At 48.0% G+C, this 20,229-nt stretch overlaps 2 protein-coding genes across 11 annotated transcripts; one reads left to right on the forward strand and one right to left on the reverse strand.

Moving 5' to 3' along the window:
* MOG (myelin oligodendrocyte glycoprotein) lies at window positions 1,012-13,874 on the forward strand. 7 transcript variants are annotated; one of them, XM_005696649.3, is made up of 8 exons: window positions 1,039-2,731; window positions 3,855-4,202; window positions 8,113-8,226; window positions 9,730-9,750; window positions 10,081-10,101; window positions 11,728-11,844; window positions 12,142-12,162; window positions 12,545-13,388. In XM_005696649.3, the coding sequence occupies exons 1-8, from the start codon at window positions 2,647-2,649 to the stop codon at window positions 12,556-12,558; spliced, it is 741 nt and encodes a 246-aa protein (XP_005696706.1). In that variant the 5' UTR covers window positions 1,039-2,646; the 3' UTR covers window positions 12,559-13,388. The 7 variants fall into 7 exon arrangements, with proteins under 7 accessions (XP_017894319.1, XP_005696708.2, XP_013829480.1 ...); XM_013974026.2 differs by lacking the exon at window positions 3,855-4,202 and having other exon boundaries at window positions 1,019-2,731; window positions 12,545-13,874; XM_018038829.1 differs by having other exon boundaries at window positions 1,024-2,731; window positions 11,728-12,162; window positions 12,545-13,874.
* On the reverse strand, window positions 13,406-19,875 carry ZFP57 (ZFP57 zinc finger protein). 4 transcript variants are annotated; one of them, XM_018038815.1, is made up of 5 exons: window positions 19,772-19,875; window positions 16,991-17,490; window positions 16,407-16,530; window positions 15,631-15,711; window positions 13,406-14,794 (listed from the first exon to the last, which is right to left on the reverse strand). In XM_018038815.1, exons 2-5 carry the CDS (start codon window positions 17,174-17,176, stop codon window positions 13,521-13,523), a joined length of 1,665 nt encoding a protein of 554 aa, XP_017894304.1. In that variant the 5' UTR covers window positions 17,177-17,490; window positions 19,772-19,875; the 3' UTR covers window positions 13,406-13,520. The 4 variants fall into 4 exon arrangements, with proteins under 4 accessions (XP_017894304.1, XP_017894303.1, XP_017894305.1 ...); XM_018038814.1 differs by having other exon boundaries at window positions 16,407-16,533; XM_018038816.1 differs by lacking the exon at window positions 15,631-15,711 and having other exon boundaries at window positions 16,407-16,533.

A 20,229-nucleotide genomic window follows, 5' to 3' on the forward strand; every position in this document is an offset into this window, starting at 1 on the left:
AGGACCCCATGATTAGGAGGGAGCACTGTGTTTGGCTTTAATGCTCTGTGTCACTATCTTGTTTTGTTTTGTTTTTTTTGGCTGCTCTGGGTTTTAGTTGCAGCATACAAGATCTAGTTCCCTGACAGGGGCCAAACCAGGGCCCCTGCATTGGGAGCATGGAGCCTTATCCACTGCGCCACAAGGGAATTGCCCTCTATGTCACTATCTTGAAATTCTTAACACTTTTCTTTCAATTTGTGTTTTGTAAAAGAAGTCCAGTGGGGTAATAGAATGTGTGCTGAGGGTTTGGGGCCTAGATTCAAGCTTCATCTCGCTTCTTAATCTCCCCAGGACTGGTTTTCAGATGTCTTCAACTCCCCCCAGGAACCACTGCCACCCTCAGTGCCCCCCAGCAGGAGCCTGGGCACAGGAGAGAAGTGGAGTCAGGCATACACATGTGTTGTGCCCAGTAGAGGGACGGGACCCTAGGCATGTGGGAAGGCCTGCATTCACCCTTATGCCTGAAGAAATGCAACATTAAATAGCAAAAACAAAAACAAGGCCACCGTGACATATCAAGAGTGAAACCATAGAGAAAGCTGGAATCTTCTTGGAAATTCCCTGGCTTTCCAGTGGCATGGACTCCAGGCTTCCACTGCGGGAGGTCCGGGTTCAACCCTAATCAGGAAACTAAGATCCCTCAAGCCTCATGCTATGGGCCAAAAAAGAAAAAAAACTTTTTTCTTTGTCCTGCTGAAACTTTTACAATCAGAGCCTAATATAAGGATTGACACACATCATTTCTGCTAAATATTTATTAATTTAAGTTAATGGAATACATTTATATGTAACCTAGTAGCTGGTAGCTCAGATGATAAAGAATATGCCTGAAATACAGGAGACATGGGCTCGATCCCTGGGTTGGGAAGATCCCCTGGAGAAGGGCATGGCAACCCACTCCAGTATTCTTTCCTGAAGAATTTCATGGACAGACCATGGGGTCACCAAGAGTCAGACACTGAACAACCAAATAAACAAGAATCCATTTTCCAAAGTTCAAGAGGGCTATATTATATACTAATGTGGGATTATGCATTATTAAGCGAGCATAAGAAGCAGAACAGTGCATGATCCATATTCTACACATCCTTTAGAAAACCTTACACAGTACTGCTGTTAGGGAACATCTAGGTAAGCTCCCATTTATTGAGTGCTTACTATCTCACATATGGATAGTGTGTTGATTAACATATACATTAACATATTTATAGCATGTCACTTTGCATACATGACTGTGCACACAGACTGTTACCAGACCTGGTGAGAGGTGTGGCTCAAATGGACACTGCTGAGGAGAGCAAGAAACAACTGAAGAATATTTGTAAGAGCACATAACATATGCCACACAGAATTAAAGTAACAGTTAACTGCTGACCGTCACGACCAGCCTGACCAACAGCACAGGGTTGTTAGACACGACCACACCATGCTCCATGCTCAGCAAACCCAGAAGCTCCTATAGCGATTTCTGTAAATGGCAACACCACCAGCTTTGTTTCCCTTCTCTCCCCTTGTCCAGAGACCATGTCATCCAAGGGACTGCTCACCCCAGCTCCAGAAATCCACCTCCTTTACAAAGATGTGAGGCAGTCGAGGGCATGGACGTAAGGGAAGTGAGCTCTTCAGAGGTAGAGTGACTTCAAATCCTAACTCTCGGCAACTTCCTTAGTGGTTGGGACTCTGAGCGTGCAATGCAAGGAAAATGGATTCTTATTTGTTTATTTGGTTGTTCAGTGTCTGAATCTTTGTGACCCCATGGTCTGTTCCATGCAGGTTCCACCCCAGATCTCACTTTCCTTGTGAGACGGAAGAAACTGGAGAGTGATGCCCCGGCTGGAGGATGCATCCTGGTTGCTGGTCTGTCCTCAGTGCCTGTGTTGATTGACAGTCACTGACTTTGCAGATCTTCTAATACTTTCTCCAAGCACAGGTGGCAATCAACTCGTGATACTCGACTTGTGACTTTCCAAACTGTATTAATATTCTTTAGGAGGGAGAAGCTAACTAAATCCAAGCAACACATCAGAACATAAGGAAGGGCATTTAGATTTGCAGTGAGAGAGAGGAAGGTCAGACACCAAGAGGAATGAATGGCCTGGTGATGACAGAAGATGGTAGAAATAGGAAACTAAGTCTAAATGTTTCTTCTTCATTTTTTTAAAAATCCAACGCAGATCCCTCTCCCTTGGCTAGCGCCTGGACGTGAGGGGTGGAAGAGACCTCAAGCTCCAGCCTGAGGTCCAGTGAGTGATTCATCCCAACAGGTCAGATCCTGGAAGCCCCCTGGAAGGCTGGCTGCCAGGAGGGAGTGGGGGAGGAAGGCCCAGTACCAGGCAGCCTCTGCTCCGGCTCCGAGGGGGTGGGGAAGGCAAACCCTGGTCATCCCCTGGCTCTGTAGCCCTTTTGTGTAAGTCCTGGCAGGGATGACGTGGGGCTGTGCCTGGGAGCACAGCTGTGGCTCTCTGGGGAAGAGGCAGGGCCAGGGCAGCTCTGCCCTCCCCGATCCTCCCCTAGGACTTTTTCAGGGGTGGGGACATGCACCCCAAGGGCCACTCCTTGGCCTGACCCTGCTGCAGGGGCTGTCTGTCCCCACCGACAGTGGAGATGGCCAGTTTATTGAGCTCCTCTCTGCCCAGCTGTCTCCCCTCTCTCCTCTTCCTCTTCCTCCAGTTGACTTCCATCTCTGCAGGTAAGATTTCTCTTTATTCCTGCCCTGGGGAGACTCTGAGAACAGAAAGGCTAGTTCCCTGGGCTCACCTCATTCAACATATCCCCAAGTTGCCATGCAAGTGATCTTTCCAAAACATAGATGTGCTGACATGATTCCCCTCAGACAACTTCAGAGCCTCCCTACAGCCTTCAGAAGGGACCCCAGCTCCATCATGTGACCTTAACTCAGGGCTCTCCCTGAACTTGGTTCTTACCTATCATTCCAGCTTTGATTTCTCACCTATCAAACAGGGAATATCATAACAACCTTTTGGTGTTGCTGTCACGGTTCAATGAGATGAAACCTATAACATGCTTAGTCACACTTGTCCCAAGGTAAACCTCGATAAATGTTTGTTGAAGTGTCTTGTCACATCTGAGAGTTCTGTTCTGAGAGTTCTGTTCTGCACGATCAGACACTAATAAGTTTTTACAGAGGAGCCCTGCTCTCAGAAGACACATTCCCAACCTCAAGGAGCCACCTAACAGAGGGGGGCCATGCATGCCTTCAGGAAATCTTTGCAGGTCTAATGGAGAAAGCAGCCTCATCTCCCAGTTGCTCCCTGTCTGAGGAGGAGATACATCCCACAGATGAAAACAGACTGGGAGCATGTATGGCAGGGTCCAGGAGCTATAGAGAGGGCTGAAGATACAGAGGAAATGAAGAAGAAAATAGAGCCACCTCTAGGGTGATCTCAGAGAAGAATTTGGGACCAGGGTGTGAACAAGGACAGAGAGCTCAGAAATGATAGAGAGGTGGGAGCAGTGAAGTGACCAAAGCAAAACCGCTTAGGGGAGTGTAAGAATCAATCTGGCCAAGTCTGAACAGGAAGGCCCACGGGACCATTAAACTGAGCAATGTTTGGCTGCATTCCTAAGGGATGGGATGGCCACTGGCTAGAATGGTCTATGCAGGGAACTCATAATATCTCTCTAACCAGAGACCTTTAAGAAATATTGAGCTTCTCACTGGCTCTAGAATTCCCCTTAAAAATCAAGCTGCTTCTTCTTTCCCTGTTTGAAGCAGCCCTTCCTTCCCATGAAAGACTTGTTTGTCCAGGTTCCCCCTGACGCTCAGTTTCTTTCTTTGGTGTCTTGGACAGGACAGTTCAGAGTAATAGGACCAGGGCACCCCATCCGGGCGCTGGTGGGGGATGAAGTGGAATTGCCCTGTCGCATATCTCCAGGAAAGAATGCTACAGGCATGGAGGTGGGATGGTATCGGCCCCCCTTCTCCAGGGTGGTTCATCTCTACCGAAATGGCAAGGACCAAGATGAAGAGCAGGCACCTGAATACCGGGGCCGCACGCAGCTGCTAAAAGAGACCATTGGGGAGGGGAAAGTGACCCTCAGGATCCGGAATGTGAGGTTCTCAGATGAAGGAGGTTTTACCTGCTTCTTCCGAGATCACTCTTACCAAGAGGAGGCAGCAATGGAATTGAAAGTAGAAGGTGAGTAGTGTGTGTATCAGTAGGTATCGCCTGATCGATGGCCAAGACCTTCCTCTGAGCCTCTGACCATTCTCTCAGTGGAGATGAGATCCTTCAACCCAAACAGCTTGCTCCTGGGAGTTAACTTCATAGAGATACACACATCAGCACGTGGGAATTCATATGCCTACAATGTCTGCTACATCATTATTCTACATGAGAAAGAGGCCAGAATCAGAGTCCAGACCCAAGAGTAGGGAGTGACTGAGTAACCACTGTTATCCTATAGTGAATATCATGGAGCCATGTAAAAAATTGCTTTAGGGCCATACCAGACAGCCTGGAGGCATTTCACAAGGTATTGTTGGATAATAAAAGACAGCTACAAAATATAGGGAACAGGACAAAACCTTATGTTTTATATCAGAGAAACATAAGAAGACATCGGTAAGAAAGTTAATATGGTTCACTTTGGGGGAAAGAAGGGAGGATAGGGTGTGATCCAGCAAAAAGAAAAAGGACTGTAATTTTATCCATATCATCATATGTATCCATTTATATAAAAATGTATACATAATGTATACATTTGTGGGTATGCCTAGGGAAACCTTTTTATTTTAAATAGAAAAAAATGATAAATGCAGGCAGCAAAATCCAGAACAATCTATTTTTGTGTTATTTTGTGCTACTCAAGGGGAATATGAATTATCTAAAAGTTAATCAAAGTATCCAAGTGGACTTTTTTCCTTCTTGTTTTGTTTTGTATTGTCTTTTTATTTATTTGTTATGAATAAGAGCCCTATTCCTCAGGAGTCAAATTGATCAAATCCTATTACAATGAATTCCTCAGCTGATGTTTTTGTGGTGTTTTATTAGATGAGGTACATTTTTGAAGAATATATTCCTGATAAACATAGCTGCAAGTGAGTTAAACAAGTAGAAGAAATGTCTGAATATATTCATAGAAAGAGATGTTACCTGTAGATTTTACCTCCATTGCCTCCTTTCCCCAGAATTTCATTGCAGTATGTTTTGTGTGATGGATGACTTTGAAACTTTGTTTTATCTATCCCTGAGGAGTTAAGATGTGCACGAGGAGGGGAAGATTTGAAAGTTAACTGCTATTTAATTGAGGATCAAAAATATTTTGAGGCCAGAGCCTCAGGTCATTTTCCTTCCCTCCTCCCCACCTGCAGCACAAACATCAGACAATCGATCACTTTTGTGTCTCAAGGGCCGCTGTCGCAGTGCTGGGACCAGAAGATGGCATTGTATGTGGGATAACAAAGCACTGTTTCTACGGAGGGATTTCAGGCATGTGAAAAAAGCTTTGTGTGGCACAGAATGTTCTTCATACAGCTGTTCTTACTGGGGGATTTTTACCTGCAAGGGAGTCTAAGAGTGAGGACCTCTCCAGTTGGCTGATTTTCCTCATTCCTGTTCAGTAATTTCCTCCTTGCTCAAAAACTGCCTCCCCCAATACATTTCCCATCCCCACTCCGTCAGGAGAAAAAAAAAAAAAACCTCCCTGGGGAGAAAGTTTTCCTTTGGGTAGGTTTCCATAATCCAACCCACTTCCTCCTGTCTCGTAATCTGCATGCCTAAGAGTCTTTAAAAAAAAAAAAAAAGAGTATTTTATAAGGGACCACTCACCTAGCCTGTGGCTCCAGGAAGCCAAGACAAATTTAGGACCGAAATGCAGTAAGCATGTGATTGCCAAATTTCAGGCGTAATTGGTGGTTTAGTCACTAAGTCGTGCCCAACACTTGCGATCCCGCGGACTGTAGCCCACATCAGGCTCCTCTGTCCATGGGATTCTCAGGTGTAATTACCTTCCCTTTTCTCTAAAGAGTTTCTAATCTCACTTTCCAACTTTACATTTTTCTTGTCACTTTTATGATTTTATTACTAGTTGTCTCTAAACCTTTCCTTAAACTCTTCATTATGAAACTGTAAAATACTCCCAGGAGTAGAGAGATTCTTATGAGCCTCCCAGTTTCCATCACCTGACTGCAGTAGTTATGAACCAGGGACAACCTGTTTCATTCAACCACACCCATCAACTTCCTCCCCAGTTGAATTACTCAGGCAAATCCTAGACAGCATTATCATGTCATTTGCTAAATCCTCAAGAATGTATGTCTCAAACAGAAAAACTCATCAAACAAAACAAAATCGTAACCAAAATATTAGTTACATCTTTAAACTGTAACAAAAATTCTTATTAATACCCAGTCTGTGTTCACATTTTTCTGATTATTTTATAAATACATTTTTGCAGTTGGTTTGCTTGAATCCAATCCAGACAAGATACACAGGTGGGTATTTGCCCTGTGGAGCTCTCCATGATTTCATTCCCATGTTGGTCAACATGGTGTTCCATACCCTTTATTTCCTATGAACTCATCGATTAGAATATGCACCATCAGATTCAGGTTTGATTTGTTTTGTCAGGCACATTTCACTTATCACTTTACATCAGAAGTCTCCCAATGTTTGCTTTTCTCTCATTTTGTGATTCTAACCCTTTGTTAAAATATAAAAGGTGTACAAAGAAAGGAACTAAAGTATGTAATTGCTAAATCATGTTGCTCCAGGTTACTTCCGATAAGAACTTTGAAAGCAGAGTTGACTGTGTTTTCTCCTGGGGGACAGAGTAACAGACAAGAACCTGACACTGCAGCTTGAAGGGTGGTATTTTTACCTAAGAGACCAGTTTGAGGTTTTTTGCTGTGACATAATGCCTACCCTGATGTCAGTATCTTTATTTAGCCCCTTAAGTGAGTAAGTGAAAGTCAGTCAGTCATGTGGGACTCTTTGAGACCCAGTGGACTATACAGTCCATGGAGTTCTCCAGGCCAGAATACTGGAGTGGGTAGCGTTTCCCTTCTCCAGGGGATCTTCTCAACCCAGGATCGATCCCAGGTCACCCGCACTGCAGGCGGATTCTTTACCAACTGAGCCACAAGGGAAGCCGTTAGCCCCCTAAAGCAGAGGACAAAATGAAAAGTGCAGTCCCTGCATGCTGAGACTACACCAGGAGAGCTTTGAGGCACAGAAGAGCAGACTCTAAAATGAGTACTGATGGCACCAGAAAGGCAAAGGTTACTCCCTCTCTCTTTACCCTTTCCAGTCCACATCTACCAAATCCACAGATTCCACTTTCTCAAAATCTCCAGAACAGAGGTTCTGAACTTTTCTTTGTGTCATGCACCCTTTTGTCAGACAGGTAAAGTTGACAGACCCCTTCTCAGAGAAGGATATTTGAAACGAATACCATACCTGTACTAAAATAGTTATCAAAATCGTGTTGCTCCAGGTTACTTTTAAATAAGATATGGGGTGGCCCTGATCAGAGTGTCATTTCAAAACGGTGACCATAGGTGATATTCTGAGATTTCTGTACCAACTATGATATGAAAATAGTTGTGCTTTTTAGGGATGACAAAGTCTCAGGTTCTGTTCATATTGTTTCAGAGTGTTACCTACAAACATAATTGAAAGAAACACTACATTTCAGTTTAAAAGTTACTAAAAAGACTTTTTTTTCCTGTTTAAGTTCACCTTGATTCCCTGCACTGTCCTAGTTCAGGCTCATGTTTTTTACTTTCACTGTTATCATAGCCTCTTAATTGACTCCCCACCCCCGCGCCCCCATCCTGCAGTGTGTCAGATCTTGTTACTCCTCATCATGGAATCCTTCAGAGTACCCCCATGACCTTGAGGGTCAGACCTAAGTCCCTTCTGTGGTTCTCAAAACTCTCCAAGACTTGCCTAATATATAGACTCCTGTCATTCTCAATTACTGGCCCTGCCTGGAAACAACCACTTTTCCTTTAAGCCTAAGCTCAGATGTCAGTTCTGAGTCATCTTTGGGCCCTGTGCTGGGTGTTGAGGTTGAGCACGGGACCTCCCTGGTTCTGCCTTTCAGATCCCTTCTACTGGATCAACCCCGGCGTGCTGGTGCTCATCGCCGTCCTGCCAGTGCTCCTGCTACAGATTACCGTGGGCCTCGTCTACCTGTGCCTGCAGCGCAGACTCCGAGGTACAGGCTGGAGGGCTGCTGGCGGGGGACTGTCCCTGAAGTGCCTGGCCTCTTGGAGTTTGGTCAGCTGATATCTATTTTTGAGGGACTTCTGGGTTCAGAACTCCATAATGACAAGTTTTATATCTTGCTGAATGTAAATATCATTTGGGCAACAGGACCTTTAGCTTCCATAAGAGGTAGGGCTGACTTGCAATAACCCCATTTTACAGAGGAGGCAACTGAGGCTTGGAGCGGTTCAGAGATTTACTCAAGCTGGTACAGCTTGTAAGTGGCAGAGCTCAAACTGAAACCCCTATTTTCTGGCCCCTGTAGCATACACAGCAGCTCATTCTTCTGGGAGAGTGTGAGCTTCAGAATTTGGCAGGTCTCTGTTATTAGGTTTAAAAATACTGTAAGTAAAAGTCCCTACCACACAGTAGGCATTTCTCCTTCTCCATCCAACACCGAGGACTGGGGTCCAGCTCTCTGAAGCTGCCTCTTGTGCCCAAGAGTGTTCATGACAAGATTCTCCCCTCCACCAAGTGTTCCCAAAGCCAAAGCCTATATGACCTCCTTCCCCTTCCCATTCCTATGAGGCTAAAGCAGCAAGGATGGTTTGGAGTATATAAAGGGGTGATATTGGTGGGGTCTTCTCTCCCCATGACCTCATCCCAGATATTCAGTAACCTCTTCACCCACATGGCTGAGGAGAAAGGCCCTGACTAATGGCACCCCACTCCAGTACTCTTGCCTGGAAAATCCCATGGACGGAGGAGCCTGGTGGGCTGCAGTCCATGGGGTTGTGAAGAGTCGGACACAACTGAGCGACTTCACTTTCACTTTTCACTTTCAGGCATTGGAGAAGGAAATGGCAACCCACTCCAGTGTTCTTGGCTGGAGAATCCCAGGGACAGGGGAGCCTGGTGGGCTGCCGTCTATGGGGTCGCACAGAGTCGGACACGGCTGAAGCGACTTAGCAGCAGCAGTGGAACTGGGCAGCCTGGGTTTGGGTCCAGCTCAATGACCAGAAGCCTCCAAGTCTCAGTTGCCTTGTCTGTGCCCGGCAGAGATAACACCCTCCCTCCTAGAAGGTAGAGGACAGTGTTATGTAAAGTGCCTAATACAGAGCCAGTCTCAAAGCAGCTGCTCAACTAAATGTTTAGTTCCTTCTTTCCCCCTTCAGATGGGAAGTAGCTTTAGATTAACAAATTGACAACCCAGCGGGGTGCAGTGCGTGTGACCCCAGAACCAGCAGGAAAAGGAGCAGAGAGCAGTGGGGGAGGTAATGGTTGGTTTGGGGTGTTGGTGGACATTACAGTCTACCGAGGTTCTCCATTTCTTTAACCCAGGCAATAGCCAAAGAATGAGCCTGAAGCCCGGGATTCAAATATAGTTCTCACTCTAAGGATGCTCCCAGGATGCTGAGAAAAGAGCCTGCACAAAGGCCCAGGGCAGTGGGTGTGGCGGGTCTCCATCTACTGCCTGAGGCAGAATTAACAATATTGCCTTTTTCTATTTTAGGAAAACTCTGGGCAGAGATAGGTGAGTTCCAGGCACCCTCCCTCCCCAGACCTTCCCCATAACTGAAATGGTCATTTTCTCTGATCATCTCTGCCTCTGTCCCAACACCCTGTGCTCCCTTGGAGCAAGAACTTCACTATTTAAAACTCCTAAAACCAGACGTACAAAGTTTCATTCCTCTTCCCTGCCTTCAGGGAGAGCAGAAGTAAAATCCTACAGCTTCCCTTCCTCCATCATTGTGCACCACTTACAACTACAAACAATTGAAAGTGATTAAATAACAAAGGCTCAGAGGAGAAAGGATCATTGCGAGTGCACTACTAAGTTTATTTGCATTTTTTCTTCTTTCAGAGAATCTCCACCGGACTTTTGGTAAGTTCTGGGATACCCAGCCCCCCAGGTCAGCTTGGTGTTTCACTCCTGTCACCTGGGGACATAACGACCCCCAGCTCCCAGTTGGTTTTCTCCCTCTTGTTCTTTCTTTGAATGTCATCGTCTGTATCTAAGATTGGTTAGATAATAGCATTATTAATTAATAACACTTAGAGCTTCCAGGTGGCTCAGTGATAAAGAATCTGCCTGCAAAGCAGGAGATGTGGGTTCGATCCTTAGGTGGGGAAGATCGCTAGAGGAGGAAATAACAACTCGCTTCAGTATTCTTGCCTGGAAAACCCCACAGTCCATGGGTCGGAAAGAGCTGGACATGACCGAGCACGCAAGCACACACTTTCATGTGTGGAGCTATAACTAACAGCTTCCCAGTGTTAACCCATTCTAGGAATTACAAATACTTTATGTACATGCTTTTAGTTTTTCAGGAATTACAAAGGAGAGGTAAACAGAGCCTCTGCACATCAATTTGATGTCTAGTTGGGGAAGTGACACATACACATAAATTAACTGGTGAACGAAAGTACATATACATCATTGACAAATCACAAGGAAAAATGAGTTTTCATGAATACAGAATAAGTAACTGACTCCTCGGGGAAGACTTAGTGGGGGAAGTGAAGACACCCCCCCTAGAATGTTGGCCTGGCAGTCCACTGACTCTGCACTTCCACTGTAGGGGGTACGGGTTTGATCCCTAGTGGGGAAACTAAGCTCCTGCATGCCACACAGCAAAGAAAAAAAAAAAAAAAGGTTGGCCCAAGGATATGGTTTCTGTCTTTTTTGTTCACTGCAGATCACCTAGCACCTAAGGACAGTGCCTACAACAGAAGGGCACCCGAATACTTGTTGAGTGGATGTTGCAGAAATTTTAATATGGTCCCTGCCCTGAGCAGCCTTCCCCGAACAGTGTTTGCTTCTGAAGGCTGGAGGTGCCCCTGGCTCCACCCTGGCATTTAATCATTGTGTAGAAAAACACACACAGTCTCCAACTCAAAGGGGAAGACCAAGATCTTTGTTTTACAGGATTCAAATAACAAAGGTCTTAACTCTACTCTTCAACAGTCTGGTGAAGCCTCACAAACCTCTCCCTTCCCAGAATGTTTTGAAATGTACACATAAAATACAACACATATGATTAGAAAGAAAACCATTGTTTTGAAAGTTATCGAAATATAAACAAATTTGTGATTAAAGCAACCAATGTTTCTTTAAATAACAAAACTATAGATTAAATAAAATAGTGGCAAGTCTAACAATCTGGTATTTCAAAATATTGATAAACAGTATTTTGAGACTTCAGAAACAACTCTGATGGGAATGCTGTTTCCATTGGTGATAAAGTCACAGGTACTACTGATAACTGATTTGTTACCTACAGTCCTTTTTCAGGAAGAAAAAGCTAAATTCAGTTCGAAGTTAATGAAAATAAAAATGTAGTGCTTTTCTCATGCAAATTCATGAACTCCCTGGATTCTATCCAAACTATTTTGGGACCCAGATTAAGCACCCCCAATCCCAAAGAAATGCAATAATAAATGGAAGGGGTGGGTGCAACACAAGGGGGAACACATGTTCATCCTGTTTGTTTTGTGGCAAACAATTCAGATCCCCACTTCCTGATGGTGCCCTGCTGGAAGATAACCCTATTTGTCATCGTGCCGGTTCTCGGACCCCTGGTGGCCTTGATCATCTGCTATAACTGGCTACACCGCAGACTAGCAGGTGCAGTGTTGGGGCAGCACACGGGCCCACTGAGCTGGAGGCATCAAGCCAGCCCTAATGGGAAACATAAAGAGGGTGGATGGGAGCAGGGTTCAAGACTCAGAGCCGGAATGGCCTTCCTGCTCTGTCCCCATGGCCAACCCCAGACTCCTCAAAGAATCCAAGACACGAACCACTTACTGAGATCTGCGGGGTCTCTTAGTGGAAGGGGGGAGGGACGTGACTACAAAGTCTACAGGGAGGATGTGGGAAGAGCCAGTCATCTTCCGCTCATCACCTATTTCTCTTTGTTTTCAGGACAATTTCTTGAAGAGCTAAGTAAGTTTTCTTCAATTTTTTATAAGCTGAGAGTAAAAGAGAAAGAGAGCAGCAGCAAGGGAAAGAGGGGGCTACTGAGGGATCAAAATCCAAGAGGAAAGGAAGGGGCTGGCCTGGGTGGAGGGATGTCTCCTCCTGGGGGATGATGGGAGCTGAAGGCGCTCTCATCTGCTGCCTGATCTGCCCCAGCTAGGAGCCCCACTGTCAGGAATCCCGCTCCGGCTGCCTCCTCTCCCATTCGTTCATCCATTCCCTACAGCAGCTGCCCTGGGCCTCACCTCTCATGCTGGGTGGCTCCTCAGGGTCTTTCTTCTCTCTGCTTTAACAGTTTCATGACAGGAACTGTTGACAGCTTTTTCAAGTTATTTTCTCCTCCTTCTAGGAAACCCCTTCTGAAGGATACCGTATCTTGGCTGGGATGGAGAAGAGCCTGGCTGGTCCAAGGATCAGTCCTTGGGGATGTCACATCCACTGAGTTGCACATTTACTGGCCTCCCTCCTTGCTGCGGGGATATTGCAATCTGCATTTCCAGGAATGCTCTGAATTCCAAACAGGATCGACTTCTCTTCTGTCATTACCTTGTCTGTCCCTTTCCCCAGCTCCTTCCTTCCTCTCCCCCTTTTTGCTGCCCACATCGTTCTGCTCCTTAGTCTGTCTTCCACCTGAAGTCCTCTCGGGCTACAGCCAGGCAGGTGTTCTTCTCTCTGTCAGAGGACACCTGTGCTGCAGAGTAACACAGACAAGTGGGTCTCTGCCATGAACCTCCTTGCTGCAAATTACAACACATCAGCTTTGCAAATGGTGGTCATTTCTTCCAAAATCTCAGCGCTGGTAGGCAGAGCTGAGGGGTGTGAAGGGTTGAAGAGAAGGTGCAGGAAAAGTCCACAATATCTCAGAGAGAGCCAAGTGACCTGCAGAGTAAGGACCTGGGGAGAAACCCATGGAGTGCTGGCCAGAGCTCCATCTTGTCTGGGCAGCTCAACGAGGAGCCAGGGGAGCAAGGGATGAGAACGGAGCAACATGCCTGTTTTCAAACACCTCCCTTCTACTTCCACACCTCGTCCAGATGGGCCCCTCAGACTTTCCCTTCTCTCATCCTTTCCCTCTCATCTTCATACCTAATGGAGATCCACTGTCTTTTTGAACGATTACTACTTGATGGTCTATCAGACACAAAGAAACAAGCTAGGTGCTAATTAATAACAATACAAGTTTCCAAGTGCCACTTCTTGTCCCCTTTCTTTTCTGTATGTCCTCCACTATCCCTTCACCTCTCTTCCTTTATCCTAGTCTCCTTACCCTGGAGGTCATTCCTCTGGAAATCCAAACAGAGAAAGACCTCGGGCAGACAGGCCATTCATTTCCCTTCCAAGACCTTCACTGCCTTGTCTGCTTTCCTTCTTCTGCGTGCCTTTTCCTCTCCATTCCTCCCCTTTCCTGAGGGTCTGGATCTAGGAGAATGATTCATTTCCTTCCCTGCCACAGCAGAGGCATTGGGAAAGAAGCCAAGCCACTGACCCAGGATGGCCCAGCACTTGTGGGGACTGCCCAGGAACAGCCCCTTGCTTCTGTAGCCCCCCCAGTGACCCAAAAGGTCCTCTTTCTCCCCAAAGCAGACGTCGCAGATAGGGCAACAGTAGACCCTCTGCTTCCAGTGAGTCTGCTGGTGCCGGATCAGCCCGGAGAATAAAGTGAAGGACTTGCCACAGTGGAAGCAGCGGTTGGACTGCTCTGTGAAGTGGGCCTTCTGATGACTGGAGAGACGGGTTTTCTTGCTAAAAGTCAAGGGACAATGAGGGCAAGAGAAGACCTTGAGTCTTGAAGGCTTCTCTGGGTGAGAGGTGGACTTGGTGTTCAGGCGTGTGGCTCGCATGTTGGTTGCCAGGGTCCTGGTCACAGGCTCTGGGGCTGGGGTCCTGGTCACAGGCTCTGGGTCTGTAATAACTGGGGCCTGAGCGATTACCAGGTTCTTGGTGGCAGGTGCCTTGTTCTTGTCTATTGACGGCTGGGGCTGAGTCTTGGGACCCTTGGTTTTAAGTGTGGGTCCTTGGGTCCCAGCCACTGGTGCATGGTTCCCTGTTGCCAGCCCCTGTAATCCAGCTCTGGTATCCAGAGTCCTCACAATATGCTTCTGGTTTCCAGCCCCCAGCTTCTGGCCTTGGTGCGTCTTCTGGTGGCGTTTGAGCTCAGACTGGTCCCGGAAGCACTTCCCACAGAAGGGGCACGCATGGGGCCGGTAGCCCAGATGGACACGGCGGTGACGGCTCAGTCCAGAAGCATCGCAGTAGGTCTTGCCACAGAGCGAGCAGCAGAAGGGCCTCTCCCTGAGTTGCTTGCGCTGGCCGGAGCTGAGGTCCTTGGGGTTCTGGAAGGACTTCCCACACTGGGCGCTGTTGTGAACAAGCTGGTGGTTATAAAGGCTGGAGCGCTTGCTGAAGCACTTGCCACAGGTGTGACAGGTAAAGGCTGGCCAAGCCCAGGATTCTGGCAACGCTGGTGTCTTGTCCGGGGACCCAGTTGGAGCAGAGGTTGGGCCCGAGCCTCTGTGAGCAAGGGAGGCCTTCTTGTCATCAACAGTCCCCTCATCTCCCAAACTCTGACTCTGTTCTTGGCGTTCCTCCTTCTCACCTCCTGGAGGGAATGAGGAAGAATGATGGGATTCATCACGACAGCCCTGACACAGCTCTCTGTTCAGCCCACACTGCTTCCTCTCCCACCCGACATTCACCCTCACTCTTACACCTCAGAGACCAGAGATAAGAATAAACTTTTGGGTTTTCAAATTAAAAGCATTAAAAAATTTAACTGGAATCTTCCAACAATATTGGAGATCAAAAATTTAACCACATTTCTGGAAATCCATTTCTTTTCATTTTCTTTTTTCAATTACTGAAGTATAGTTTATTAACAATGTGTGTGTTAATTCCTCTCATTTGCAATATTGATCATACTCCCAGACACCCCAGATATCCACATGACCTCATAATATATCATGAGGAATGGGACACTTGGACGACCAGAGGTGATATTAAGAATCAAGCTGAGGTGAGAAGCATAAACCAGAACTGTCCCAGCAAACCAGGAATGGGGTCAGCTCAGACTTAAATTTCTCTCAAGTCCTTATTCTACTCTCAGGAACAAGTCATCCTTAGTCCAACTCGGCATCAAGCTTATCTCCTATCCCTTTCTTTTTCTCTTGGGAAGGACTTTTTAATCAAGAGGCTATCACTGCCATAAGCAACTGACATGGAATCTCTCAGTCTCTGGAAACTGAAGATATTCACTTGTCCCGAATGGCTCAGATACTCATCTTCTTGATGCCAGGGGACTTAAGCAGGTGATGTCCAGGCAGGAAGGATGCAAGCTAGGACCAGGGATACAGAGCCCTGTTCCTCTTAGGCATTTCCATGCTCCTGAGGCAGGTCCTAGGCCCTTTACACCCTCTTCTCTCCTTCCGCAATTCTCACCTGAATGAAAGCCTTCTCCATTCGGGGAACAGAGATCTGCTTCCCACTGTTTCTTTTCTTGCTCAAGCTTGGCAATCAGATCTAGATTAGACAGAAAGATTCCATCTGGGGAATGGGAAGGAGAAGAAGAGCTGAGGTCCCAGGCTCAGCCCCTTCACACCTCATGGGGACAACAGGCTCCCTTCTTGCATAGCTGTGGTTTAACAGCCATAATCTGGGACACTTAAGTGCTGGGAGGAGACACACAAAAGGCCAGATTCCAACAAAGTGCCAGGTACATAAGACAATAGGGAAGTCGCTCAGTCGTGTCCAACTCTTTGTGACCCCATGGACTGTAGCCTACCAGGCTCCTCCCTCCATGGGATTCTCCAGGCAAGAGTGCTGGAGTGGGTTGCCATTTTCCTTCTCCAGGGGATCTTTCCGACCCAGGGACCGAACCCGGGGCCTCCCGCATCCCAGGCGGATGCTTTAACCTCTAAGCCACCAGGGAAGCCCACGTAAGACAAATGACTCAGTAAACACTGGCTGGATGAATAGGCAGATTTGCATTCTTTGAAAACACTGTCATCATGTTCCAAGTGTTATCTTTGCCTTCACGCAAGCTTTCATTCCTTCTTTCACCCTGAACCTAGTAACCCAAATCTTTCCCACCTGGAATATAAAGAACCAAAACCAAGGATCAGTGAAGATAACTGTGAGCTGATCTACCTATCCAGGGAAACCAGATGTTCCAAAGGCCTGGGACCGAAAGCTTGTGAGGAACCCCAGCCTCTTACCCACAGACATCAGGTTTCTGACAGTCTCTGATATAACATCCTGGTAGAGGACCTTCTGACTGGCATCTAGACATTTCCACTCTTCCTGGGTGAAGTTCACTGCCACATCCTCAAAGGTGACTGGCTTCTGAAAGAACAGGAGAGATTCGGGGAGTTTGTATACAGACAGACAGACATCCAGTCTAAAGGTTCAGAACACTAAGAGAAAAGAAAAACCACGGAAGGAGGGAAGAAATAGGAACAGGAAAAGACAAGTACAAAGTCAGCAACTTTAATGTACAGAGAGGAAAGGAAGTGTGGAGAGGAAGGGAGAACAATGCAGGGGGAGAAGGGAGGGGTATGTACTGAATACAAGTAGGAAGGATGAAAGGCTGCCACTCTGATAAATTTCAGCAAGTAGTCCTCGAAGGATTCCAGGTTGGTGTGGAATCTGAAAAAAGGACTTGAAGCCCCTTCTCCTGGATGCTTTTCAGCTTGGAACCCTCTGAGATTCCATTTGGTCTGCAGACAGGATAATGGATGAATGAGCTCCTAGAGTCCAGGACCCGGGCCCTCCCTCCCTTCCTCTCATTTGGCCTCCTCACCTTCACCCACGCCTTCCACCAGCCCTCTCCCTTCTGGGCTTTCGGCAGACCCTCCTCATCCACCTGAGGGAGCAGCTTCTGTTCAGGTTCCACTGGCTTTGGCTGGTCAGACACCTTCTCTTCCATGCTATCTCTTTTAAGCTTTATCCATGCCTGGCCTGGCCCCCAAGGCTGACTAGGCTCCATCCTGGGGCTATCTACCTTCCAGTGACTAAGGAGATGGAGAGACCTGGCAAAGGCCTTTGCAAGGGGTTTGAATTGGCCTCCTGTGTCAAAGATATCTGCTCCAGGGGGCTATCTTCCTTTTTTGTTCTGCTGTCCAAACTCTCCGTTCACAACTGAGAACACCTTTGATTCCCTTCAAGCCTCAGCCACAGAGTTCAGGGACCTGGTCCCCCTTGGCTCAGCAGTCACTATTCAGTGATGCCAGGTTGCAGCTCTGCAGGTGTCGTCTGCCTTCTGCTTCACCCTGCTTCTAGCTGCTGCCCACCTCCAGGAACCTGAGGTCAGAGAGAAACAAAACTTATCAGTAAGAGGGGGAGTGAGGAACAACAGCTTCCTAATTTGGTCAGGAAACACCAAGAGTTACTGAACCTCTGATTTGTACCTAAAACCTCTCAGTACTGCCTCATAAGGTAATGATTAAGAACCTCATTTTAAGTAATCTAAAGTACAGAGATGCTAGGTAATGTGCTCAGGGATGCTCCTAGTCCACAGCAGAGTTAGTGTTCAAAGCCTGGACTCTATCACCGAGGACAAGATCCCCACTGTACCAAAGCCCCCTCTAGGTTGGCAGTATGGTATTCTGGAAAGAAAGCATATGCCTGAGGTAACCAGCCCTGGTTCTGTCACAAACAGCCTTGTACAAGTGTCTTCATTCTGATGTGGTTTTCCTGGAAAATAAGATTAAAGAAGACTCTCTAAGATCCCATCTAAGATGATTCTGTGAATTTTTAATACATACAGATCCTTGTAAAGAATGATAAGGAAGGAACTTTCCCTGTTGGCCCAGTGGTTAAAAGTCCAGGCTTGATCCCTTATGGGGATCCTGCATGCCCCACAGCAGAGTTAGTTTCACGACCGTTAAAATTTAAAAAGGGGGTAACAGCCCAACAACCAACACTTACACAGGGCTCCCAGGAAGCCAGCGCTGCTCTGCCCAAACACGGCGGAACTCCCACCTCCTCCTGCGGACTGCCACTCAACCCCGCCAGGCCTCCCTCCAGATGGAATGAACGGAATGAAAAGAATGAAGACTTAAAAACCTGTTGATGTTCTTCCTTTCACTTTTTTGAAAGGTGGTAGAACTGAAAATGCCAGAAAGGAAAGGGGCGCTCAACAATGAAGTTAATAGGATCGCTAAAAAGAAAAGGAAAGTGAAGTCGCTCAATCGTGTCCAACTCTGCGACCCCATGGACTGTAGCTTACCAGGCTCCTCTGTCCATGGGATTTTCCAGGCAAGAGTACTGGAGTGGGTTGCCATTTCCTTCTCCAAGGGATCTTCCCAACCCAGGGCTCGAACCAGGGTCTCCCGCATCGTAGACAGATGCTTTACCGTCTGAACCACGAGGGAAGTGCTAAAAAGAAAGCTGACAGGAAAGGCGCGTTTCCTAGGAAGTGAAGTTGGTCCCTCCCTCCCTTCGCTTCAACCCATCCACAATCAAGCAGTGAGATGGTGCAGGTCTGGATTATTCTCCTACTAGCCCGTGGAACACAGCAAAAGTAACACTTCAGAAGTCTCTATAATCGTATCCTCAAAGTTCTGGCTCTATTGTTTTCCCTCAGGAAAGACCCACCCTTGTAAGTCTTTCTCAAAAGCATTTGCTGGGGGTGGTGGCCCGGGGCGCTCGGTCCAGATTCGAGGCTGGTTGTCTGGTTTGGGGAAAGAGCATGACTATGGAGTCTGAACTTCTGGCCGCTGCCGCCTGCCCCTGCCACGTTGACCTAGAGAGTACTTTCTACATCCACTCGCCCCAGAGCTCAAACCGGTTGGCCTGCTAGTGCAAGGCGGCTGGGATAACTTACGACTCCAGGCGCAGACCTGTTTATCAGTTCAGGGCCCGTTCCCGCCCTTCCAAGAACGTAAGCCCCTCGAGGGAATGTGTCGCCATTTTCCAGTGCTCTGAGTCCACTCGATCTCTAATCTCAAACCCGTCCAGTGTTTCCAGTAGCGATTCTGAGAACCACTGAAATCCCCAACACACCCTCCAGGCTTCGGGGGTCCGCCCTCCCCGCCCCGCTCGCCGCTGCTTCAGCCACTGGAGTTTTCTACCCTCCGGCCAAGCAGAACGACCCTCGGGCCTTCGCCCTTCTCATCCGGTCTTCGGGTCTCTGCTCGGTCCTAGCTCTGCCGGGTCAGATCGCGGGCCCGCGGCGCTCACCTCTGGCCACTGCGCGCTGGACCTCGGACCCCAGCCTCGGAGGCTCCCGCGGGCAGGGACGGAGAGTTTCGCTCACGATTGCGTGGCCCGCTCCTCAATACCCACTGAACCGGTCCCGCTGACGGGAACTGCACTGCCCCGAAACCTCGTTGCTGGGACCCCGACTTTTTCAACACGTGCTAGCAGCCCGTGCTCTTGGCCGAATCCCCGGGGAGAGAGTGGTCGCCGCTCCGGACCACACCCTGACCAGTCCAGGTTTCCCCAGGGCTTGGGGAAACTCCTCCGGGACTAGGGGCGCGACGCTCCCCTCGCCTGCCGAGGTCGGGGCCGGAAGATCGCGGGACAAACCTTTCACTAGCCTCCACCACCGCGACCTCAACTCCCCGCTGCCCTTACTCACCCGCCGCTGCCGAGGACCCGGGCTCCAGCACTTAGGACTTCCGCTGGGCCAGCGGCTAGCCGCTCCAACCCAGCGCAAGTGTACGGGGAACCCGCGACCCTGCCCCGGCCCTGCCAGGGCCCCGGCCCGGCCCCGCTCTCCTCGCCGGTTTCCGCAGACCCACCGCGTACCCTGCCTGGCTTTGCTTGTGGGACCGCCCAAGTCAAGAGTTCAAAACAATCTAGGAAGCTTAAAAGAAAAAGGAACCGCCCATCCCACTAGCCCATCCCTCCTACCAATTGTAGCTGCTGGTCCCACCCAGGGCTAGGATCCCATTCCCAGTCTCAATTCACTCTTGGGAGAAAAGGGGTTGAATTATTTCTGATAAAAACACACAATTGGGCTACCCAAGTGGCTCAGTGGTAAAGAATATGTTTGTAGCTCAGTCGTGTCCGACTCTTTGTGACCCCTTGGACTCT

Source organism: Capra hircus, chromosome 23, assembly GCF_001704415.2.
Source record: "Capra hircus breed San Clemente chromosome 23, ASM170441v1, whole genome shotgun sequence".
Taxonomy (NCBI): Eukaryota; Metazoa; Chordata; class Mammalia; order Artiodactyla; family Bovidae; genus Capra; species Capra hircus.